At 41.1% G+C, this 25,937-nt stretch overlaps 1 protein-coding gene across 3 annotated transcripts in view; it reads left to right on the top strand.

Moving 5' to 3' along the window:
- The first annotated feature begins 11,543 nt into the window (after positions 1 to 11,543).
- Positions 11,544 to 25,937, top strand: part of SLC35D1 (solute carrier family 35 member D1) — a 53,025-nt gene continuing 38,631 nt past the window's right edge. The window contains exons 1-8 of one of the 3 annotated variants that reach the window (XM_058538256.1): positions 11,544 to 11,873; positions 12,381 to 12,414; positions 12,524 to 12,610; positions 13,324 to 13,391; positions 14,978 to 15,049; positions 15,903 to 15,971; positions 18,368 to 18,470; positions 22,490 to 22,582. In XM_058538256.1, coding sequence (XP_058394239.1) covers positions 11,671 to 11,873; positions 12,381 to 12,414; positions 12,524 to 12,610; positions 13,324 to 13,391; positions 14,978 to 15,049; positions 15,903 to 15,971; positions 18,368 to 18,470; positions 22,490 to 22,582 — 729 coding nt within the window. In that variant the 5' untranslated portion in view covers positions 11,544 to 11,670. The remainder of the gene's footprint in view (positions 11,874 to 12,380; positions 12,415 to 12,523; positions 12,611 to 13,323; positions 13,392 to 14,977; positions 15,050 to 15,902; positions 15,972 to 18,367; positions 18,471 to 22,489; positions 22,583 to 25,937) is intronic. The other 2 variants (XM_058538255.1, XM_058538257.1) reach the window with 2 other exon arrangements.

The raw sequence follows: 25,937 nt of genomic DNA, 5'->3' as shown, positions 1-25,937 counted from the left end.
GAGAGAGGAGCATGTGGCGCCAGCCGTGGGAACGCCCAGGGAAGAAGCAGCTGGGGTGATAATAGAGCGCAGAACCTCACTCTCCCCTTGCCCTCTTGTGCCTTTAGTGCTTCCCATTGGCTAAAATCAACCCAAAGTCTGGGGTTAAGACAGGGCTGGGACTAGAGTGAGGCAAGAGAGGCACCTAGGGCACAACAGCGAAGGAGGCACTTCCTGTCAGGGCCGTGAGTGAGCACCTCCTTTGGCGTCCTGCCCTACCTCCTCTAGCCTCACTCTAGTCCAAGCCCTGGGTTAGGAGAGCCCATTGATGTAATCCATAGAAAGGTCCCTCCCAGGGCACAGAGCTGGGTGGTGAGTAGATCTGAGGATCAATTGGAAGATATTCAGTACATACTGTCAGCAAGTTCTTCATTACAGGAGGTTAAAATTCTGTGGCTTCCACTGAACCCACTGGATCCACTGCACTTGATCCAGGAGCATTCCTTGACCAAGTTAGATTTCTTCTAAGTATAATTTTCAAAAATTTAAAATGCATGACTCGCATAGAAATGTAAAATGAACACATCAAAGATTTTATTCTACCTATTAATTAATGAGCAAAGAATAAGATGTTAAAACCAGTTCAAAAGAAAATATGAAGACAGATTTACATAGTCAAGTCAGCCAACAGAATGTTAAAGTGAATACGCTAATGAATGCAAAGCTGGTTAATATCCTATAGGGCAATAAATTTAAAACTTCAGGGTTATCTTTTCTACCAGAGAGAAATCAATTATACCCCTCAAGTTTATTTGCATTGCTATGGACAAGATTCATTTGCATTACAATTGGATTTCTCCAAATCAACTTATTCTAAATAGACAGCTGATCAAAGGTGTACACCCCTATAGAATTAATTAATCCATCAAGGATCCATTTGACAATTCCGGCATTCCACTGGAAGGACATCCACTAATCATATTTCTTATTTCTACTATTGGATAATTTTTTAAAACATTTCTCCTCTGCCTGGAAACCATTCAGATATTTAAAGATCTCAGAGACATCTCATTTTTTTCCAGGAGTCAGGTGCCCAGGATTAGACACAGGTGTGCTACGAGCAGGACGGTGTTTTATTTCAATTCCAAAGGGAGAATCAAAACCGGCCATTATTTAAGCTGAGGGGATATTATTAAACATAAATCCTATTTACCGCCTATTTCACTCTTAAAGAAAACCTTCATTATTTATGTTCTTTGCCCAGAAAAGGGGTAGGACACTGCATTTATAGTTATAGCAGTGGGATGACAAGAAAGAGACAAAGAACTGGTCAGACAAGTAGTCACAATGTAGACTCCAAAGTGGCATTTAGTTTGTCAACATCCCTAATTAATTTTAGTCAACAGTTAATTTGATCCAAACACTACACTTATGTGTGAACCAGAATCACAATATGGGCTGTCTGTTTCAGATATGAACTACACATGTTTAGTGGCAATAATAGGTAATTGATGCCTCTAAAGACAATTCTATTTTGTTCTTTTGCCTTATGTTTTTTCCTCCCAGCGTCCTTACTATCTCGCTCTTTTCCTCTTTTCTGTCATTGATTTGCTTAGGATCTCAGAGGTAACAAGGATCTTGAAAATCTTCTAGACCAGAGCTGTCCAGTAGAATGTTCTGCAATGATGGAAATGTCCTATATTTGTGCTGTTCAATACAGTAACTGCAAGCCACATGTAGCCATTAAACACTTAAAATGTTTCTAGGGCAGGGTTTCTCAGACTCAGTATTATTGACATTTTGGGCTGGATAATCCTTTATTGTCACCAACATTGCTGAGGAAATTCATCCACCACGCTGAGTAGGTGCGTGCACAGTCATCCTATTTAACTTCAACCTCATTCTCTCAGCAATCTTCTTCTTTAACTCCTGTTGACTTCCCTTTGCACATTCCATGGTGGCTGTTCCAAACTCTCCCACTCTGCTCAAACTCGTGCCTTCACCCTGCCCACCAGCTCCAAGAACAGGAAGAAAGCAAAACTAGTCACAGCTATAATATGAGATTACTTCCTCATGTAATCCTGACATTTACTTAAAACTTCCAGTTCCCATGTGGGTGACAGTACTGATCATCTCTGAACTTCTCCATGCTGTGAGAAATCCCAAGTGGGGTTACTGGTCTCCTTGGATCTAAGAGAGGGAGCTCAGTGTAGTGAAAAGAATACTGGATAGAGATACAAGAGGCCACGGTTTTACAACTAGTTCTATTAATGACTCATATGATTGATCGGGCAAGAGTTCCACTTGTTCAGTCTCATATTCCCTACATGCATACCAGGGAAAACGTCTAATGATTTTTCCCCAAGATTTTAGATGATCTTTCCAGGTCTAGACCTTTAAGATTCTACCTTCTTTACTGTTCAACTTTTAATCAAAACATGTTTATTGAGTACTTACTATGTGCCATCACTGTGCCCATTCCTGGAAATATAACAGTGACTAGAACAGACTTGGCTTATGCCCTCCTGTAATTTGATGGGGAAGCTGACTACCAGTCCAATGCTCCACCCTGGGAAAGCTCACCTCTAGGGAGAGCATCAAACTAAGCAATAAGGTTGTATGGCTCTATTCTTAGGCTAACCCACAGGGTACCGGGAGGGTGAGATGAGGCTTCCTCCCAGTTCATGATTTCTCCCACGCAGCTATGTTGACTGCATAGAACCAGGGATTATATGCACAAAATTTAATAGTGGGCACAGTACAGGCATGGGCCAATCAAACTTATGGCTGAAGCAGAATGTGAGTCCTAGACTTACTCCTTTTGTTGGTGGTTTGTGGGGAGGTCTGTGGGATTCCAGAGGAGGAGCTAGGGTGACCACGACAGTAGGTCAAGTCTCAGAGGACCTGGGGAAGTTACTGTTTACCAGTATTTATAGAAATATTCCTATATTCTAACTACAGAGTGGCCATACTGGTGTTCTTACTGAATATCAACCCTAAGCAGAAATGATGAGGCAATGTGGACATACAGCTATGTTATTTATCAACAACATTGGCCTTTCCAGAGTCATCAGAAGACTGTGGTACCTCAAGAGTCCTTAGAGATGCCTGCTTGGATATGTATATGTATGTAAACCCTCCATCTTAACTTTAGTTTCCTCTTTTTTTTTTTTTTTTTTGTGAGGAGATCAGCCCTGAGCTAACATCCGCCAATCCTCCTCTTTTTTTGCTGAGGAAGACGGCCCTGGGCTAACATCGGTGCCTATCTTCCTCCACTTTATATGGGACGCCGCCACAGCATGGCTTACCAAGCAGTACTTCGGTGCGCGCCCGGGATCCGAACCAGCGAACCCCGGGCCGCCGCAGCGGAGCGCGCGCACTTAACCGCTTGCGCCACCGGGCCGGCCCCCTTTAGTTTCCTCTTTTGACTCAAGTTTCCACCCAGGACCTCCCTCTCCTGAGCCATCTCATAGTTCCACCTACTTCTGAGTCCAAATAGGCCCATCACCTCCTTGCATTGACATGTTATCTTAACATGTGGAGTGGTTTAGGACCCTAGACTGCCTCATTTGGCCCAATGCATTGTCCTTCCTTGGAAATAACTCTAATGATAGTTCTTTTCTGCCAAGTGTGGAGAAGCCATATTATGCTTCTGTAATCCAAATTATTAAAGAACTAGTCCACTGCTCCTCTCTCTGTCTCTTCCTTCCTCCCTTTCTTTTAACATATGTATGTTGTATGCTTACATTATATAAGGCACTGTTCTAGGTACCAAGAATACAGCTGTGAACAAACAAAAGTCCTCCACTCTTATGGACGTGGACCATGAAGCTAAAGAAACTTAAGCTTCACGCCCCTCAGTTGTATGAACTTTTTCTAAGGCCCCAAGAGGGGACCTAGAAATATGTTCACCTGGTTTATATATTTTATAAAATTTGCAGAAGTCAGATATGTTAGCTGCAATTGGTTAAGACTGCCGCCTCTTTCCACTCCAATTTTTCCACCATCATACATCTGCTCATATCAGATGACATCTAAGTGACAGAAGGTATTTTGGGACTCCTTCTAAGAAGAAATCAAGTTAGGATTTTATCTGATCTGGGTTTAGTAGGATGTATATAGAAGGTATGCAGTCACTCTGTATAAAGTTAAGTTATTTACTTGTTTCAATGAAGGAATGGATTCTAAGAATACTCCCACTGTCTACTGTGCTACTTTATCCACCATGTGGCACGAAGTTACAGGTCCAGAGGACATATCAGGAAATAAAATGTGTCCTACAGTGGCCAGTTCCAAAAGTTTGTGGCTAGATAAAGAGAAACAAGATCTGAAACACACAGAGTCTGAACCTATCCGTGAAACCTTCCTCCAATTATCACACAAATACAATTATTAGCAGAGAATTTGGGTCTGATCAATACTTAGTTAAAACAGAAGTTATCTCTTGGCAAATACTCAATAATGTAGTGTATACCGTGATAAATACACTATACATTTTTTTTTGTTTTGATGGGAATCATGCAAAACATAACTTAGCATTTCTGTGTTTGTAGGGCACATATTTGTAGCAGTACTACAGTGAGTTTGTCTGGATGTGAGGATGAATGTTTTGTAAATCCCATTTATCAATAATAAAAACAAACTGGTTAAACCATGCTAGAAGAAAGACTGAATTATTTTTCCATTAACTCTATCAAAAATATATTACAAAATTATTATCACATACAGAAGCAGTCAAAGAAATATGCAGCCAAAAATATAGTAAAAATTGTAGAAATGTGACAGGCACTTAATTAATAAAAATATTATTACATTAATATTCTGCTATTTGTCAGATTTAAAAAATTTCTTAGTTCTGATTTCTTAAGTAGATATCCATTCTTATACCTCATTTTACATTCTTAATTTTGCATTTTTTTCTTAAAAAGGGCTCACAAAATCTTCAGGTTTCATAAAACTTGGATCCACCTCTGCTCATGGAGCTAATATTTTGTTGGGAGGAGAGAGACAATAAACTAATATAACACAGTGAAGAAGTGGCGAAGCTAAGAGGAAAGAGACGGTAGCGTTAGAGAAGAGAGCACAGGAAGCATGAGATTTTAGACAGGTTGGTCAAAGATACTTCAAAAAAAACAAAACACTAAACAAAGACTATTTGAATTTCACCAGTTTTTCCACAATGTCTTCTTTCTGTTCCAGGATTCCATTCAGGACACCACATTGCATTTCCTCATCCCGTCTCCTAAGTGTCTTCTGATTTGTGACAGTTTTCAGTCTTGCCTTGTTTTTCATGACCTTGAGAGTTTTGAACAGTACCAGTCAAGTATTTTGTAGAAAGTCCCCAACGTAGGTCTGTCTGATGTTTTCTTATGATTAGACTAGGGTTATGGGTTTGGAGGAATGATACCACAGAAGTGAAGTGTCCTTCTAATCGAATCATATCAGAGAGTACATGTTAATAACATGATGATAGTATCAAAAAGAATAAAATATTTAGTAATAAACTTAACCTAGGAGGCAAAAGACATTACACTGAGAACTACAATACATTGCTGAAAGAAATTAAAGATGACACAAATTAATGGAAAGACAACCCAAACAACCCATTATTTATTACAATGTCCATATTAAAATGTCCATACTGCCCAAAGCAATCAACAGATTCAGTGCAATCCCTATCAAAATCCCATGGCATTTTTTGCAGAAATAGAAAAACCAATTCTAAAATTCATACAGAACCACAAAGGACCCCAAATAGCCAAAGCAATCTTGAGGAAGAAGAATACAGCCGGAGGCCTCACACTTCCTAGCTTCAAAACATATTACAAAGCTACAGTAATGAAAACAGTATGATACTGGCATAAAGACACATAGACCAATGGAATAGAACAGAGAGCCCAGAGATAAATCCATGTATATAGGGTCAAATGATTTTCAACAAGGCAGCCAACACTACACAATGAAGAAAGGATAGTCTCTTCAACAAATGGTGCTAGGAAAACTGGATATCCATATAGAAAAGAGTGAAACTAGTCCCTTATATTACATCACATAGAAAAATCAACTCAAAATGGATTAAAGGCTTAAATGTAAGTCCAGAAACTGTAAGATTCTTAGAAGAAAACATAGGAGAAAAGCTTCATAACATTGGTTTTGGCAATGATTTCTCGGATATGACACCAAAAGCACAGGCAACTGAAGCAAAAATAGACAAGTGGGACTACATCAAACTAAAATCTTATGCACAGTAAAGGAAACAACCAACAGAGTGAAAAGGCAACCTATAGAATGGGAGAAAATATTTGCAAAGCATATATCTGATGAAAGGTTATTATCCAAAATATATAAGGAACTCCTACCCCTCAATAGCAGAAAAACAAGAAACCTGATTAAGAAATGGGTGAAGCACTTAAATAGACATTTCCACAAAGAAGACATACAAATGGCTAACAGGTATAGGAAAAGATGCTCAACATCAGGGAAATGCAAATCAAAACCACAGTGAGATATCACACTTGTTAGGATGGTCATTATTTAAAGAACGCAAATAAACAGAAAATAACAAGTATTGGAGAGGATGTGAAGAAACTGGAACCCTTGTGCACTGTTGGTGAGATTGTAAATTGGTGCAGCCACTGTGGAAAACAGCATGGAGGTTCCTCAAAAAATTAAAAATAGTGGGGCTGGCCTGGTGGTATAGCGGTTAAGTACGCCCGCTCAGCTTCAGCGGCCCAGGGTTCGCAGGTTTGGATTGCGGGCGTGCACTGACGCACCGCGTGTCAAGCCATGCTGTGGCGGCGTCCCATGTAAAGTGGAGGAGGATGGGCACGGATGTTAGCCCAGGGCCAGTCTTCCTCACACACACAAAAAAAATTAAAAATAGAACTCCCATATGATCCAGCAATCCCACTTCTGGGTATACAGCGAAAAGAATTGAAAACAGGATTTTGAAGAGATATTTGCATTCCCATGTTCATTGCAGCATTATCCACAATAGCCAAGATATGGAAACAGCCTAAGTGTCCTTCAGCAGATGAACGGATAAAGAAAATGTGGTGTACACATACAATGGAATATCATTCAGCCTTTTAAAAGAAGGGAATCCTGTCATTCATGATAAAACGGATGAAATTTGGACATTATGCCAAGTGAAACAAGCCAGTCACAGAAGGACAAATACTGTACGATTCTACTTATATGAGGAATCTAAAGTAGACAAACTCAGAGAAGCAGATAGTAGAATAGTGGTTGCCAGGCACTGGGGAGAGGGGACAACGAGGAGCTGCTGTTCAAGTTTTACTCATGCAAGAGGAAAAGTTCTAGAGATCTGCTGTACAACAATGTGTACAGATATAGTTAAAAATACTTTACTGTAGACTTAAAAATTTGTTAAGAGGGTAGACTTCATGTGTTTTTTACTACAATAATAATAAAAAAAAACTCATTGCCAAACCTCCGTCACACAGATTTTCTCCAATGTTTTCTTCTAGCAGTCTTATAGTTTTAGGCTTTACATTTAGAACTATAATCTATTTTGGGTTAAATTTTACATAAACTGGTATGTGCTGAAGTTCTTTTTTTCTTTTTCTTTTTTTTTGCCTACGGACATCCAATTGTTCCAGCACTATTTATTAAAAAGACTATACTTTCTCCATTGAAATTGCGTGCCTATGCCAAAAATCAGGTCAAAAGTCCTGAGGTGCAGTGTCCTTTGAGTGTTCTCAGAACAGTAAGGAGGCCACTGGGCTGAGCGGAGTGAGGGGGAGTGGAATGGGAGAGAGGAAGGAATCCCAAAAGTAACAAGAGGCCAGATCATGTAAGGCCTATAGGCCACTGTAAGGTTTCGAATTTTATTCAGAGTAAGATGGGAAGTGATTTAACAGTTTTGAGCAAAGGTGGTGATATTTGATTCATTTTTTAGGTCACTTTGGGTGCTTTGGGGAGAAAGGATTAGTGGGGAAATCCAATCTTATGTAACTTTTTTAGACATGTTTTAATCTTTATTCAGTTTATCAAACAATGTATAAATCCCCCATATATAATTCTGCAATTAATATTACTGAGGTTAGGAAACAGGTCTGAGTACTTAAAATACGTGAAAGTACCTAAAAGTCTAAATACCTATAATGAAAACCCTACTAGAGTAGGGACACCTGGCATATCTTCATGGGCACTTAAGGAGAAGGCTGGATTCCACTGGACTTTACAGCATTTTACGGAAGGTCCACAAATCGTTACTGGTGTTGAGAAATCCAACACAGTTCTTGGCCTGTCTATGGTAGATCTTGACAAATATTCTTTCTTTCTTTCTTTCCTTCTTTTTTTTTTTTGTGAGGAAGATTAGCCCTGAGCTAACATCCAATGCAAATCCTCCTCTTTTTTTCTGAGGAAGATTGGCCCTGGGCTAACATCCGAGCCAATCTTCCTGTAGATCTTGACAAGTATTTGTTAACAAATAACATGATCATGCTAAGAAAAACAACAGTAGTTGCTTGGATCTGTTAGGAGGTTTATTTTCATTTCATTTTGTGTAACTGCAATTGATTTACTGTGGAAATTTGTACCTGCATTTCCTGCTCCACAGAGCAGCACTTGAACTACTATCTGGCCTCTCTCAGTGGTCTCCATGGTTGTGATCTGACTTTATGAAAGAAGGTTTCATTTTCATGCAGTGTTGGTGGCAATATAAAATCGGTACAACCTCTTTGGAGATCAATTTGTCAATTCTATTAATTAAAACAAACCAAACATAGCCTTTAATTAAGCAATTCCACTTCTAAAAACTTGTACAAAGTTGAATGGACAAGGATAATCAAAGCTGCATCGCTTATAAACTGAATAACTGGCAACAATTTAATGTCCATAGGAAGGGCTACATGAATTATGATACATCCAGCTGATGGAATTCTCCGCAGCCATTAAGGAAGGAGGTAGAGGTTCTGTATTGCCACAGAAAGGCCTTCAAGGAATACTAAGGGAAGAGAGAAAGGCTGCATGATCATAATGGTAATGATTATTATTATAAACACTTGTAAAGTGGTACCATATTCTAAGCATTTTACCTGTATTAACTCTTTACTTCTCATCACCCCTCTAGGAGGTGGGTACTATTGTTATCCCTACCTTACAGATGAGGAAACTCAACACAGTAATGTCAAGTAACTTGTCCAAGGTCACAAAACTTGTCAGAGTAGCAGAGGCAATGTCTGGCTTGAGAATCAGTGTTCTTATGTGGTTCTTTCCAAGTATGCTAAAAAATGTATAAAAGTATATGTGTGCGTGCGTGTATGCATATGTGTATACATACGTGTGCATGTATGTCCGTATTAGCACATGAATGGGAAGTAGCTCTAAGCATAGCCACCCAACTGTTAGCAGTGCTTTCTCTGAAGAGTGGGGTGGGGTGGGAGAGGAAGAGGAGAAGATACTTATGTGATACACGTCTCCTTTGCTTGTTTGCTTTTGTTATGAGGGACATTATCATTTTTATAATAATTTTTTTTCATAAGGGATGTTTCTCAAATATAGCATTCTAGTTATTTTTCTTCTACTGCTAGCAGTTAAGGAAGAAATTTGGCCATTTTCTTCATTGTTAACAAGTTATAGCATTCATTGATTCATTCAGCAAAAGCATCTAAACTGTGCTCAGTGTTCCTGCCTCTCCCAGTCCTCGGGGAGCTCACAGTCTCCTGGAACAGACTGACACGTACACATGTAATTCCAGAGCTTCTATAAATGCGACCCACAAAGATGGGGTGGCAGGGGCATGAAGGAGAGATGTCAGTTTTGTGGAGGGCAGGGAGAGGTGGGGGAAGGCAGGTGCCCAGAGAGGCGGAAATGTTTTGCCTAAATACTGAAGGAAAAGTAAGAGTTCTTGAGAAGACCAGGGAGGGGAGGAAGAGAAAACAGCATCCCCAATGGAGGGAATAATGGGAATCAAGACCCAGAAGGAAAGACACAGGAACCCACACTGTTCTTCAGGAGACTGGGCGTAGTTTGCTTCAGCTGCAGCTTAGGGAGGGAAATGCGAGGAGTGCCTCTGGGGACGTGGGCAGGAGCCACGTCACCCAAGCCCCTGGGCCATGTTAAGAATTTCATCTGGTGGATCAGTTTTCCTAAGGAACATTCGAAGAATGCAATTTAGAGGCTTGAATAACTCAAAAGACATAGATCAAAAGATATACATATAAAGGAGTATCATGCAGCCTTGAAAAGGAAGGAAATTCTGACACATGCTATGCTGGGTGACCCTTGAAAACATTATGCTAAATGAAGTCAGTCAGATACAAAAGGATAAATATTATATGATTCTACTTATATGAGGTACGTAGAATAGTCAAATTCCATAGAGACAGAAAGTAGAATAGCAGTTACTAGAGGATGGGGAGGAGAGAGGAATGAGGAGTTATTGTTTTGTGGTTATAATTGCAGTTTGAGATGATGAAAAAGTTCTGGAAACGGGTCGCGGTTAGAGTTGCACAACAATGTGAATGTACTTAATGCCACTGAATTGTGCACTCAGAAAGTGTTAAAATGATACATCTTATATTATGAGTATTTTACCACAATAAAAAACTGGTTAAAATGGTAAATTTTGTTATGTGCTATTTTACCACAATCAAAAAGTACAGAAAAAAAAAAATAAAAAGGATATAGTCAAAATATTTAGAGAACTAATTCAAAGTGTTTTCTTTCCTGATGTTAAAATTAGATGTCATTTCTCTGCTTAAGCTGGTATTAATGCTTTGTTTCTGTTATTTATATAATAATGGCTTCCACTCACTGAAAACTAGCTGTGCTAGGTTTACACTCATAGAGATGAGGAGACAGGCTCAGAGAGATCAACTACCCCCTCAAGAGCACAGCTAGTTAGCGGGCATTTCTAGGAATCCTAGAATTGGAACTCAGCTCCCAACACCTTGCTCTTCAGCAATCCCCAATCTGCTTATCTGGCTACTTTTTTGGATATGTCAACATTTTTCTTAAAAAGTTCTCCCTCGATCTGCAAGGAAAGTATTGTTTGGTGTTTTCTGGGTTCAGAAACTGTAAGAAGCCTGAGGCACTGAAGAACGAAAGGTTTGTTGAGCCTTTACTTTCGATCCAGATCTGACACTTTTGAAGGGCTTTGACCCTCTGCAAAAGAGACCAAAAGAGCATTCAAAACGAGTCTCCATGCTCACACCGTGTCATCTGCTCGGCAGCTACCTGCCACCGCGCGGAGGCGGGTCTGATCCGGCCCCGCCGCACTGGTCCGGAGACTACGGCCGCAGCCCCCACCCCAGGCGGCGCCGCCGGGGGCCCCCCGCGCGGGTCTTGCGCAGGCGCTGTGCGGCGGCGTGGCTCCGCGGCCGTGCGCGGCGCGCCCCCGTCCCCGGGGGGTCCCCCGACTTCCCCCGCTCCGCCCCGACTCGGGGTCGCCGCCGCCTCCGCCGCCCGCGCCCGCCCCCGCCCGGGCCGAGCCGGGCGCGGCCCCGCCCTCTGACCCCGCGTCGCAGTATGCCCGGGCAAAGTCCCGGGGGCGTGCACCCCGGCGCTCCTGCCCCGGGGCGGGGGCGGGGGCGGGGACGGGCGGCGGCCGTGCGGGAGCGCGGGCTGCGGCGCGCAGTCGGCCCGGTCCTGCGGCCCGCGAGCCCCCGCTGCCGCCGCCGCCGCCGCGCGCGCCCCTCGCCGCCCCCCGGCGCCGCCGCAGCCATGGCGGAAGTCCACAGACGTCAGCATGCCCGGGTTAAAGGAGAAGCCCCCGCGCGGCCCGCCGCGCTCCGACATGAGGAGGCGCTGGGCATGGCGTCGGCCGAACCGCTGACCGTGCTGCTGAAGCTGCTGGCCGCCGGCTTCTACGGCGTGAGCTCCTTCCTCATCGTCGTGGTCAACAAGAGCGTGCTCACCGGCTACAGGTAGGCCGCGGCGGCGGCGGGCGGACTTCGGCCGCGGAGCCGAGGCGGGACGCAGCTGGCGGGCCGGGCGGGGCGCGGGGGAGGGGGCCGCGGCGGGGCGGGCCGGGCCCGGCGGCCGGGGCGACTCGGGGGCCCCGCGGCGCTGACAGCCCCGCGCCGGCGCGCCCGCGAGCCCGGCGGTGGTCGGGACGCTGTCACTGGGAGCCGAGGCGGCGGCGCGTTTGTTTTCAAGCGTGGAACCGTTAGTGAGAGCTGTCTTCACTGGGAGGATCCGCTGCAGGCGGTGGGCTGCAGTTGTGGGGTCGCACGGGGCGAGGCGAGCGGCCGCCCGAGGCTGCAGAACGGGCGCGCTTGCCGGACGCCGGCGGGGGTCTCTCCCCGCTTCTCGTCCGGAGGGGATGTGCGTGTGTCTCGTATCACAATGCGTTTTAAGGTTGTGGACGTGCACGGAGGTCACAGTTACGTTCGGGATTTCTGACCCTCTTTTTCTCTCTACCGTTTTCGTAGATTTCCCTCCTCTCTGTGCGTTGGACTTGGCCAGGTCAGTTGGAATCTTCAGCGTTACGCGGTCTGTGTCGTTGGAACGTGTGTGTGTGTGTGTGTGTGTGTCTTTATAGGCAGAACAGTGAATCTGTGTTCCCTGTTTACAGATGGTGGCCACAGTGGCGGTCCTCTGGGTGGGCAAGGCGCTCAGAGTAGTCAAGTTTCCGGACCTTGACAGAAATGTACCTCGGAAGGTAAAAAAAAAAAAAAAAAAAAAAAAAAATTTAGAGGAATACTTTATTTTCTGAAAAGAAGTCATTATATGTATTTTGATCAGTGCCTTGCATATTGAAATATTGCAACCTTGAAATTGCCCAATCCAGAGTGGGTATAATGAAGGTAAAGAATAAATGTAGTAAGATGTGTTTTTCAAAAGTCTCACAGTCTCTTTAAAATTAAGAAAGAAAAAAAGCCCCTAGAAGTCTTGCGTTCCGCTTTAATGAATGAACACTTGTTGGGAGTACAACCTTTTTGCATCTTCTGCATCCGTCTAATCTAGCCATTGCGTCCTGCATTCACTGTTCTTGGGGTTTATTTTCTTATTCTTCTGTCTGCCTCTAGTTGTCTCCACCTGAAGATGAAATGCTGTTCCTTTTTCTGCTAATGGGCTACCACGTTGTTATCATATTTTAAAGCAAATGATGCTTCTGTACCACGTGGTTTGATCATATTCATATTTCTGTTTCTTTCTTCCCCTCCATTCTTTCCTCTCTCTCTCTGCTGTAGTAGTGCTGTTTATCCAGGAATAATGTGTGGGTGGTTCATGGGGCCAGAATTGTGTATGAGAACTAATCTCGTGTTTTAAGTGGAAAGAATTTGATCATATAATCAAATGTTGCTGTTTGAAAGGACTTTGTTTTAGCTGTCTTTATTATTGAGTTTTGTTATCCCTTTTTAAATTTTCTAGACGTTTCCACTACCTCTACTATATTTTGGGAACCAAATCACGGGACTGTTCAGCACAAAGAAACTGAAGTATGGATAACTTTATTTTACTAGTGAGGTTAATAAAATGTATTCTTAGAATTGTACTTGAATGTCAGATATTTAGCACGTTGTTATTGATTCTGGAAAAAAATGAAAGGACCAGAAAGTTTCTGTTACTAAATAATGAAGATCACACTAAAGGCTTTTAAGTTCTTTAAGTTTGAAGAGAAGTTTTTGTTTGTTTTGGGGTTTTTTTCCCTCACTTCGATGATAGAAGTCTTAAAATGTTATAAAATGCTGTGATAGGAGATTTTCATTGTTTTTCAAGTCCTATGGTAGTGAAGGATATGTGCTAGGCTTCTGGGATTTCAGTTCTTTAACACAATTCATAAATATTATATTTTAGGTAAATTCCACAAGCAAAGTAAGAGGATGGATGTGAGAATTTTCAGTTTTTCTTTTAACACGAGGTAGTTAAAATAACATCAGATGGAACCCTGATAGAAGTGTAATACTTTACCCATGGCTGTAACTGTAGAGGCAGCATATTTACTTCTAGAAAGAAGCAGGAGCTCTCTACCCTGTGACAGCACTGTCTTGCTTTCCTCTAACCTCCCAGTTCTTGGGTTCTCCACGTAAGGAGTGGAGTATCTATTGGGTGTACGTGATATTAAAGTTATACACATAGGGAAACCATTTAACAGAGGCCCATGGCTTCAGCACTTCCATATGAGCTAAGCCCCTGGCATACTGGATGATTGTAAAACAGAATGAGCAGATCTCTGAGGATCAGAGACAAAGCCATTTTCATTTCCTTTTTCTTCAGACCCAAGAAACCTGACAGAGTGACCAGGATGATATCTGTGGGGAGGGTTTCATGGAAGTCAAATTTGTCATGGGTGCGGCATCATTTTGCATTTCATTACCCACTTGGAAAGAAGTGCAGACCTGCTACAAAGTGCTGCTTGTATAGAGTTTGCTCTTTTTCATACATTGTCATCCATCCGTCATCCATCTGTTCACATCCTGTCTTTCATTGCCAGCTAAGTATAAGGCACTTTGGAGTGAGATGAAATACATTCAGAAATAACTATATTGCAAGAGGCTGTATGTTTGATTAGTGCAAGCAAAATGCTCTGGGAATTTAGAGGAAGACAACATTACTTCCACAAAAGGACAACCGAAGAATGTTTCGTGGGGAGATTATCAGAGAAATTGTTTGGAGGGTTGAGGGATGAGAAGGGGGGTCCATCTAGTAAAAAAAGGAGAAAAAAGTTTTTCTCTTAAAGACTAGTATGGTTACTGTTCAGGGTATTTATGTAATAAGCAGGGTAGAATAAAAAAGTGGCCATTATTGGTCTTTGATAATAGCTGTGTGATTTCTACCATTTTATAGTCAAGTTTGGTGTTTCTCACTTGCTTTATGAAAGCAACCCTTTCAGGCTTTCAAATAAGAATTATTTGTAGAGAGAGATAAGGATTGAATTTAATCAGGGTTTAATCAGCATGGAATTTCCATAATAGGAGGAAGAGATTAGCATTATTTTAAAATACTGATTTGGAGAATCTTAGTTTGAAAAAATAAAATGTTAAACTTTATTTTACCTCATTACCTTTTTGGTTTTTTTTTGCAGCTTGCCAATGTTTACAGTTCTGAGAAGGTTCTCCATCCTGTTTACAATGTTTGCTGAAGGAGTTTTACTCAAGTGAGCTAAGTTTCTGATATATCTAGTCTTTAACAAACTTTCATCACCTTGAAAAGGTGCCCAGCATATGTGAGAGATTAAAATTATTTGTCTTGTTTCTACTTTATCTTTTGAGAAGTTTAAGCAACTTTCTCCCTTTGCTGTAGGAATTGATATGTCTATGGGAGCAGTAGTTGGGAAGTTTATGAAGTAGAGTTGGAAACCTGTCTGAACAGGAGATACGCTTCCAGGGATTCCTATACCTACTGCTGCCCCTGGGTGAAGCCGGGTCAGAATCATCCATTTAGGTTTCCAGTAGTGTTCATGATGGCTACTTGACTACAAATGTGTGTAACCTTTTTCTAATTAAAGAAATTTCGGGGGCCGGCCCTGTGGCTTAGCGGTTAAGTGCACGCGCTCTGCTACTGACGGCCCAGGTTTGGATCCGGGCGTGCACCGACGCGCCACTTTTCGGGCCATGCTAAGGCCGTGTCCCACATACAGCAACTAGAAGGATGTGCAGCTATGACATACAACTATCTACTGGGGCTTTGGGGGGAAAAGGGGAAAAAAAAAAAAAAATTTTGATTTGGAAAATTCAAACTCAGAAGTAAGAAATGATAAGAATAAGGAAAAAATGAGTATGCTTATTTATATAACAAAATAAGTGTTTGCTTCATCAAAGGGGTTCTTTTAAACATCCACTTCCTTGGAAACACTTTTCCAGTTCCTTGGAAACATTAACCATTCCTTAGAAACATGATTGTTTATAGCTTTTTTAAAGAATATATTTCTTTTTACCTATATTGTAAAATGAGGTTTTGTGAATAACTAAAGCCACGTTTATATGTTTTTTAATTATTTTATTTTGTAGGAAGACTTTTTCTTGGGGTATTAAGATGACTGTATTTGCAATGATTATTGGAGCCTTTGTAGCTGCCAGGTAAGATGTGGGCCTATATAAAACCTTTGAGAGCACATTTGAAATGATCAATAATTATTGATAATAAATGATCAATTCCCAATAAAGAGAATTTTTTATAGGCGAAATAAGAATCATGTCTTTGTAAAACATCCAGAGACTCTTCAAAAAGTTAAATCTTTTTGGGGCCGGCCTGGTGGCACAGTGGTTAAGTGCACGCGTTCCACTTTGGTGGCCCAGAGTTCACAGGTTCCAATCCTGGGCACACACCGATGTACCACTTGTCGAGCCATGCTGTGACGGCATCCCATATAAGGTAGAGGAAGGTGGGCACGGATGTTAGCCCAGGGCCAGGCTTCCTCAACAAAAAGAGGAGGGTTGGCATCGGGTGTTAGCTCAGGGCTGGTCTTCCTCACCAAACAAAAAATAGTTAAATCTTTTTGGCTGTATTAAGATTAAGCCGGGAAAACTGAGATTCTTGGGGTTCTTAAAAGTTAAATTCATGTGATTTAGGGTTTATTATACCATCTTCTACTTACTGAGCACATACCATGTGCCACACAATACGTTCAGTATTTTACACTTATTATTTATGTGTTCTTCACAACAATGCTGAAAGGTGTGGGTGTAATTTTCCTGTTTTATAGTTGAGGAAGCTAAAACCTAAGTTCAGAAACTTGCTTTGAGTCACACAGCACACGGTGGAGTGGAATTTGAGTCTGTGCCTGACCCCAGAGCCTGAGTGCTTTTGTAGAACACGCACGAGGCATCCTTTGACTTTGCATGCTGCTCAAGAAAACAGTGTCTCTGAAGAGGCAAATGGTAATGAATTATTTGCCTTGTGGAATAATAAATAATAAAATTGCTTTATTTGGTCTCACTTAAGATATACCACAAATGCCATAACTTAGATGTTCTATTAAATTATTAAAGCTTTTTCCATTGTTCTTAAGTTTAGTTTTAAAACAAATGGAGAAAATGTATACCCAAAGACTCAGAAAATGTAAATGATGGCTAGAAGCCTTCTACAACATTTTATTCTGCCAAGGGCCTGCATATATGGGTTTGCTGATGCAACAAATTCTGCCTGACATATGTTTTCCACCTGGGAGCTCCAATGTGCTGCTTGGATTGGCTCATTTACCTTCATCGTACCCCTGTGGTGTCGGTGGGGAGAAAACATTATAAGTCAAATTCTGTTCCACCCTAATCTCCAAGTGAAATTTCATTCTTAAAAAAAAAAAAAAGAGGCTAGAATAATTGGTTACTAGAATTTTGTCGCATAGCTGACTGCTTCTCCCTCTGGGTAGTATTGCCTCCTTGGAGAAAAATTCTATACGAGGCCCCTACTTTTCTTTTTAGAGGTGCCCTGCTAGTCTTTGAAGCGTTTCCTTAAAGCTGATGGGATCCAAAATGGAACCAAACAACAGGAGTTTCTCAGGGCTCCTGCAAAACGTTTCTGAGGAGGATTGCTATCTGGACCAGCCTTGTCTAGTTAGAACCTTTTACTTACGAACAGAGTGAGAGGAGGGGAGTCTGAAGTTGGAGGACTCTCAGGCTGCTGGGAAGAGGAGGTGTGCTTTGGCTTGTTCTGCCTGAAATGGCAGTGGCATAGAGCTCCTCAGAAGTCTCATTCCATGTGGTAGTTTAGCTACAAATATATAGTGTCTTTGCAGAATCACACAATGTGGGGCCACTATTTTAGCTAGGGTGCTAAAGTATGCTGAAGGCATACTTTTCTTAGATTTTCATTTATTCTGTTCAACTTACTAAGTTCTTATCTTGTGCCTGGTGCTCCACTAACTACTAGAAAACTTCAGTGTCCCCAATCCTACTAGTTATACCTCATATACTCATTAAGCAATTATTTAAGTATTTGAGTTCCTGCAGTGTGCTTAGACACTGTTGTGACTTGATCTCAGTTAGAACTAACCATAGTCCACACTTCAGAAATTCTACCCAGTGGCCCAACCACCTGCACAAGATAGTCCTACCATTTGTGTGAGCCTTTGGAAAATGACATGTTAACAACTTCATTTTTCGGTTTCCTTATCTATGAAATTGAGCTCTGATGCCTTCTGCCTGCTGCAGATGGATTGCAATGGTGAATTTGGTTGCTTGTTGTTGTCTGACTTTGAATTCAGAGCAGTGTGCCGTTAACTGACATGATTGATTGTTGCTAATTTTTTAATTTAAATATTAGTGCTTCTCATTTCTGAAAACTCCCTTATTAAGGGAGTATGAAATTGCAAACTGTAACCAGGAATCAAGAAATACTAGTAGCTGATAAAATGCCTAATGTTCCCTTTCCTAGATAAGAATATGTTCTTGCAAATATTATAGTTCAGACCTATTTAAAACTAAATTCATGTCCTTTAAATATAACTCATTATTAAAGTGTTGCTTATGTTTTGCAGCTCTGACTTGGCATTTGATCTGGAAGGATATGTTTTTATTCTGATAAACGATGTCCTGACGGCAGCAAATGGCGCATATGTAAAACAAAAATTAGATTCAAAAGTAGGTAGCAATCTAAAGCTTCTCTAAGAGATGTTTACTGATGTTGGGAATGGTAATGTCAATTCATCAGGGAAAAGACGGGGAATAAAGAAAAATACTTAAAAGGGATGGGAAAGACGGGATCTCTGAGGGTAAAATGCGTGTACTTTGGTGCTCATGTAAGAAACTTTATTTTTCAATTAATGAATTAGCAATTAGATTTAATTATGGCTTTACTGGAAGGGATTGGGTGAATATTGACTTTGAGTGGGACAGAGGTGTTAGTAAGGGGTGCTCTTGAGAGAAAAGTGTTACAAATGTTCATGGCTGGGTTCTAGAGGACCTGGACAAGAGAGAACCGTCTGGAAGCCCTTGAGCTGATTTGAGGAGAAGTGAGTGTTGGAAGGGGCTCAGAACAAGAATGGACTTTGCATGTTTGTCCTACAGACAGTGGGGAACTTCAGGGAGCATTAGGCTCTCTCTCAGGGGCAGCACCATTTCCCTGGCCTCCACCCCAAACACGTGAACTCTGTATGCCCAGTTCTTCCCTCAGCTTGTAGCGTGCACACAAAGGCTTTCAAGATATTGTTTGTTGTCTGCTATATACTTTGAATATAGACACACTAAATTTTATTTTTAAATCCAGCTGGGCACCCAGAAAGCTGAGTCTTGGAACCACATTGCTTTTGCTACATTGTGATATAAAATTACACCATTGTCAGAAGAAGCTTTATGGAACTCAGCTCTGTATATCATAGGGTTGTTGTGGAAGGAGTTTTCCCTTCCCTCATAGTGTGTCCTGTATAAGGACCCACATGTCCTATGTAAGGACCCACATGAGATATTTGTCATAGATGTCACCATAGTTTTTCCTGAGCAGCTGGTGTATTTTATCTCGTAGTTAAATCTTGTAACTGACCATGGCTTTATGGCTTTATCTGATTTTCCTACTGATGTTTTCTCTTCAGTCAGATGCCCTTATGTGCTTAGTTTTTAGTCTGCTCTATTATATGTACAGTATTTCTGAAACTGTGTCAGGTCCTTTTTTTTTTTTTTCGGTGAGGAAGATTGGCCCTGAGCTAACATCTGTTGCCAATCCTCCTCTTTTTGCTTGAGGAAGATTGGCCCTGAGCTAACATCTGTTGCCAATCCTCCTCTTTTTGCTTGAGGAAGACTGGCCCTGAGCTAACATCTCTGCCAGTCTTCCTCCATTTTGTATCTGGGATGCTGCCACAACATGGCTTGATGAGCAGTGTGTAGGTCCGTGCCTGGGATCTGAACCAACGAACCCCAGGCCACTGAAGCAGAGCATGCAGACTCAACCATTGTGCTGCCAGGCCAGCCCCTCTCAAGTCCTTCTTTGGAATTCAGATCATAAATACAAATCCGCTACCTACTCAGTAGTAGTATTGGTGTTGAGTTTGTATTGCCCTGGTGGGGGGCTTTGCTGTCTCCTAAAAGAACCACAGAAGGCATGGCCGTCCCACTAGCTTTCTTTATTCTCAGAGAATGTTTATTTTGAATATCCTTGAAGATCTAGGGACAGTGTAGATCTGTTTCCAACAAGTTTTCTTTAAATATGCCTTTTATGTCTTGTTCTCCATTTGTTTGCCCTGATGACTCTGTATGATGATTGCATTTTAATAGAAGCTACTATTAAAAAATTTTGTCTTTTTGAAATAGAGAAAAGGGAGCAGTTGGAGATTTAGTTTTACTCTGTTTTTTTCCTTCAGCCCATTTGCTGCTTTGGAAAATAGGTACGAATAATAACATTTCATTTGTCCAGCAGCCTTAACTGTCTGAACAATACTGTGGAATAGAACTTTCTGTGATGATGGGGCTCTGCTGTCTCTGCTGTCCAGTGATAGAGGCCACTAGCCACACGTGGCTGCCGAGCACTTGATAAGTGACTGGCACAACTGAGGAACTGAATGAGCAGTTTAATGTGATTAGAATCAAGTTGAAATAAGGGCATGTGGCTAGTGGCTGCCCTAGTGGACAGCACGTCTAGAGGACATCTGGGACCTGGAAAAAGCAAAGATGGTTTCTGAGTATTTTATTCCCAGGAGAGCCCTTTAGTTTCTCACTCAGCAGTGACTCATGACTTACTTGTATTAGGACTTTTGAGCGTATTGATCTGCTTTCATAGCTTATGGATTAGGAGCAGCAAACTAGAAGGTGGACTTCTCTCTAGAGGCAGAGAGGCTTTGCAGCAGTGTGAAAGGTCAGCTGACAACAAGAGAAACAGACAAGAGCACTGAAGGTCAGACAGGAGTACTCAGAAATGGTGCAGGGGCTGTTCAACGGGATTAAGAGCAGCATCGTATAAGAACACAATACAGTGACACAGGTTTATGTTGATGCCCTAAACTAAATTTTCATCGGTGTACTCTAAGAAGGCAGAGAAAAAGATACTCAAACAGTTAAAATGTGAAAAGAAAAACAGAACAGTTTGGCATGTAGGTTTTTGTCATTTATCAGTTGTCGGGGTGGTGTGTGTGTGTGGACATCCTTGACTTCCTGAATAACACTCATGTCTCTGGCTCCCTGGGCACCTGTTGGTAAAGGTTGTTTTGTCCGACTGAGGCTTTTTTCTTGCTGTCCTAGAAATGAGGCACACTTGCTCTGATGGTCGTGGTGACTAGAAGCCATTGGTTATTTGGTTTGTCCAAGAGACAGTATGGCTACACTGAGATGCTTTTAATAAATCAGTTCTGTTACCTATAATTTCGGGACTGCTTATAGTCATGGTCCTTTGCGCATGAGTCATGGTGGCATAAAGACTTAGTGCTGCGTTTCAGACCTGAATGCAGCTATTGAATTTAAAACATTTTTAACTTTAAAGAAATCACACAAATAACACATATTTATAATAGAAGTAGTGGAAAACATTGGTAAGCAAGAGGAAGAAAATATAAATCTTTAATTCCACCATCAGGTGAGAAGCACTGTTTTGGTGGATATCCTTCTGTGTGTGTGTGCACATGTACACATTTAACTGTGTAAAACTTGAAACAAAAGAGCGATGATGTATAATGTTTTCTAACTATTTTTTGTTTAGTACCATTTCCTGAACACCTTTCCTTGTAAATCGGTATTACTAGACATTTTTAGTGGTTGCATTCTATTTCATGGTGTAGTTGTATCATAGTCTAATCAACTAGTTTTCTATTGTTGGATATTTGTTTCCAGTTTTTCAGAGCTGCCTTTGAGAAGGCAGTTTAACTTTTCACATCATTCAGTGATCTTTCAGTCACAAAAGTTAGTCAGATATCTCCTATCCTCACTACTCCTTCACCTTCCTCCTCGCAAACTCTGGCCTACTTTTCCAGGTGACTCTGCTTCCTGCTGAATGTCCCAGAAGTGTGTGAATCAAAGGTGGACCCAGAGTTCTCATAGGCTCCCTGTGTTTCAAGATGTGTGTGGTCTTTGTTGCTCCCCAGTAGCTGAGGGCACAACTAGTCCCGCTACGTTTTGGGAGTTGTGGATGCACTCATCTTCACATTCATTGGACTTCGCTTGTACATTGTCAGAAATATTTCACTGGGAAGTTGTATCTGTCTGTGTTGGTCTAGGTGTGAGTCTGTGTGTCTGGATCTGTCCTTCCATCTCTCCTAAATGGCACTCTTTTGTGGTTCTGAGAAGCCCAAGACTAACTTGATGACTTCTGATTCCATTCGGGAAGGGGAAGGGCTTACAGGGATGTATTTCTATAGAGATGTGTGTATGTGTTCAAAAATAACATCTTCCCTACTTGCTGTTTTGAGGCAGCAAGTTGATGTCATTTTTATTTCTCTGATCTTAAGCACTCAAGGAATTTATTTCAAATAAATTTAAAATCTTGTAAGTTTGCTTTTTTATTTGTTTTGAAAGCTTAGGTTATTACTGTTTGCAAAACTTCTGATTTGACTAATTTGCAGTATATATTGTGGGGGAGGTGTGTGTGTGTGTGTGTGTGTAATGGGGGTGGTGCTCTGTATAGAGTTGTGTATATCTGTCTGCTAGTGCCAAATGAAACACCTAGTTATTTACTCTCCTAGGAGCTGGGAAAATATGGTCTGCTCTATTACAATGCACTGTTCATGATTCTGCCCACCCTGGCCATTGCGTATTTTACAGGAGATGCGCAAAAGGTAAGACTTTCTAAGTACGGTTTAATGGCTTATGTTTTTCCATTGTATTGTTATTTATGACCAAAAGATAGACTATGGAGTTGTTAAAAATAATGTGCTTATTAAGTGACCACAACCAGAATTTGCTTTTTAGCTTGTTAGTGTCATGCTAACCTTTTTTCTTGGCATAAATATTGGATAGTCTTAAAATGGCTCAAAATAGCTCTGGCTGTCACCATAAAAATAGTGCATGCCCACTAGTGTCCTTCTCTTCTGTGTCAGAAGGATAGAGGAAGGGAATTTTTACATTTCTACTAAACTTCTAAATAGGAACAGTAGCAAACTGTACTTGAGAAAGAAAAAATCCTGAAATAGTAGAATTCTTCAAACCCAAACAAAATGCTAGGCTAAGATCTCTAGAGCTCCCTGTTTTGGTGCACAATTTTCACCCTGGCTTAAATCACAAGCTGGTTTTTTTTCTCAGGAGCTATTTAGCACTGTGTGGTGACTTAACCATATAAATAGCAACTAATCTAAGAGTTTACTCATTTTCTGCAAATGGTTAGCTAAAAAAAATCCAGAAGAGAGTAGCAAAATAAATCCAGACAGGAATTTTTCTCTAAAACAAGTCCATATTCATAGGAGAAAAATTGATACCATTTTGTTAGAATTCACACAATTTTGCAGACTAAATGGAAATCTAGAATTCTGCCAAAGATTTCTGTACCAAAATTCCTTCTAATGATTCTTCTGGCGAGTGGTTTCTTCAGAATAAATGTGTTGGTTATTTACTCTAGTGACAGTGACAATTCCCACACATCAGTGGGAGCTGGAATAAGGAAAAGGTTTTTGAAAGTAGTTAGACTGTAAAAAATTGTTCTTGAATCAAAGGCAAGAGAGGACTCACTTCTTATAAAGCTGTATTGTGTTTTCATCAAGAACTCTTTCTTCTAAAAAACTGGCGTAGACATGTGTCAGTGTTTTAATGAACTGTGACCTGGCTGCCAGCAGGCCTAAAAATGGCTCCAAAGTAGGACACAGAGCTATTGCTCTGACTAATAAGGGTGTTCATTAAGTATCTTGTGGCTGTGAAAAAAGTGGGAAGAGAAACTAGCATTAATTGAGTCCCTATTATGTGCTGGTCACTTTATGTATGTAATATAATGTAGTCCCTGTAACACTCTAGAATGTTTGAATTGTCCCTGTTTTACCAAGGTGGAAGTAGAGGTTCAGAGAGACTGAGTAACTTGCCCAGCATCATACTGTCGGTGGGTAGTAGAGTCTGCATTTGAACCCAAGCCTGACTCCAGAGGCCATGGACTTTCCACAGTGTTCTGCCTCCCTCTCGCAGACTCTGGCAGGAGCACCTCTCGTTCTTTAGCTTTGGGGCAAGAATGAATGTGAAGTAGCCAGGCCTCTCCTGGCAGCACAGATGGTTCCAAATGTTGAGGCCAATCTGTACATGAGAAAGTTGGAAGAATTAATGTGGTTAAGTATTCTACAAGACTTGGCAAAGATGGAATTTCCATGAATTTGAAACTTTGATTAGTAGCTTGTAGCTACTTGAAAAAATCAACAAAAGGAGATATTTCTTCATTCCAGAGTAACGATCATTTGTCTAAAAGTTATCTGCCAGGTCGTAACATAATTCATGCACATTTCAAAGTTTAGTAACAACATTCAATTTGAAATGCTTCAATATAATTAAGAATGTTTACTCACAGTGGAAAAAATTACTTTGCCACCTATATTAGGATGAGATTTAGATTTTCCTCTTATTTTTCTTTTCTTCCTTTTTTAAGCATAGGAGTGGAATTTGAGTAATCTTTTTGTTTTTTCCAATGAAAGTGCCAGGCAAAGGTCAAGAAAGGTTTATTTTGGAAGAATAATGTTTTTTAAGAATGATAGAGTTCGTCTAAATACTTTGAAGTTGGGATGCTAAGCTAATTGTGAAAGGTGAACTCATTGCTTTGTAATCAAACCCCATCAGTGTTTTGGGTTTCATATAAATATTTGTTCATCCTCACTCTTTTATTAAGTGTGGTTCTTAAGAAACATTTATTGGGGAATAGATGGGCACACTGGCTAGCAGTCTTACCCTCTCGTGCTCTTTTTCTTAACATTGTCTCCTTAACATGCTATCCCTCTAACATTCTCAAATGGTTATGAAGTGCTATTGTGTGTCTCACAGTGCTAGGCTCAGGTGATAAGAAAAAAGAAGATGACTTAGGTGGTATTCTTGCCTTTGAGGACCATACAGTCGTCTTGGGGAGCAGACTTGTCAGCATCAGAACAATAAACTGTTATAGGTTCTGTGGGAGAAGTGTTTTGGGGGCATTATGGGTTGTAAAATGGAAGTGGGTCAGTTCTGTCTCCTTGTTGGGGGTGGATGCCTCATGGACCTTTGCCTACAAACAAAATTAAAATATGAGTGATATGAATAATCTGTGTTGTTTTGGTAGGTTATGAATTAAATTGGAAACTTAGAAAGTGAGAATTCTAACTTTGATGCACTTGCTAAATTCCTTGTAAGCTTATGAGACAAGTCACTACAATTCCATTTTACGTTCAGTTCTGATTAGTATTTCTTAGCATCTTCCTTGTACTAAGAAAGCGCTGTGCTAAGTTCTCTTGGGAATATATGAGAAATATGACATAGTGCTTGCCACACAAGGAAGGCATTTGGCATGCTACAGAGATGGTATGAGACCTAGCACCAAAGTGCATGCCCGTCAGTCAGTCCTGTAAGTGTTCAGGTTTGGAAGAAATCGGTGTGGGTTAAATATCAAGATTGGTTTTTCAGAGGAGAGAGGGCTTGGTTTTCTTATCCACCAAATGCAACAAGTAGTGCTAACTTGTTCTGGGGGTTGTTGTCAGAGATGTGCCTTAGAGAGGTGGCTGAGTGGTTTGCTTTCATTAACCAGCACAGAACCAGTGGGTGGAGCCACAGACGACCTGACGTGTCCAGGAGGCTTGTAGTATCCTGCGAGAGACTGGTTCCATTTCATAGTCGTCAGTGGACTATTTGTCTCAAGTCCTGGCAAAAAGGGTTCACGTTACAGAGTGGAATCTGTGGCAGGATTCAGGTCAGAGTTTTCTAGTAAGTCAGGTTCATTTTCAGTGTGTGTGTCTTAGACTTGTGCTTTTCTTCCAAAATATGTATACGTATAAGTGGACAAACATTCGTGTATGTGCACGTATTTTTTTTTTTTTTATTGATGTTTTAATGGTTTCTAACATTGTGAAATTTTGGGTTGTACATTTTTGTTTGTCCATCACCCCATATATGACTCCCTTCACCCCTTGTGCCCACCCCCCACCCCCACTTCCCGGGTAACCACAGTTCAGTTTTCTCTGTCCATGTGTTGGTTTATAT

This window comes from Diceros bicornis, chromosome 4 (assembly GCF_020826845.1).
Source record: "Diceros bicornis minor isolate mBicDic1 chromosome 4, mDicBic1.mat.cur, whole genome shotgun sequence".
NCBI classification, from domain to species: Eukaryota; Metazoa; Chordata; class Mammalia; order Perissodactyla; family Rhinocerotidae; genus Diceros; species Diceros bicornis.
The sequence above is the reverse complement of the archived record's forward strand: the minus strand, read 5'-3'. Positions and strand labels throughout refer to the sequence as shown.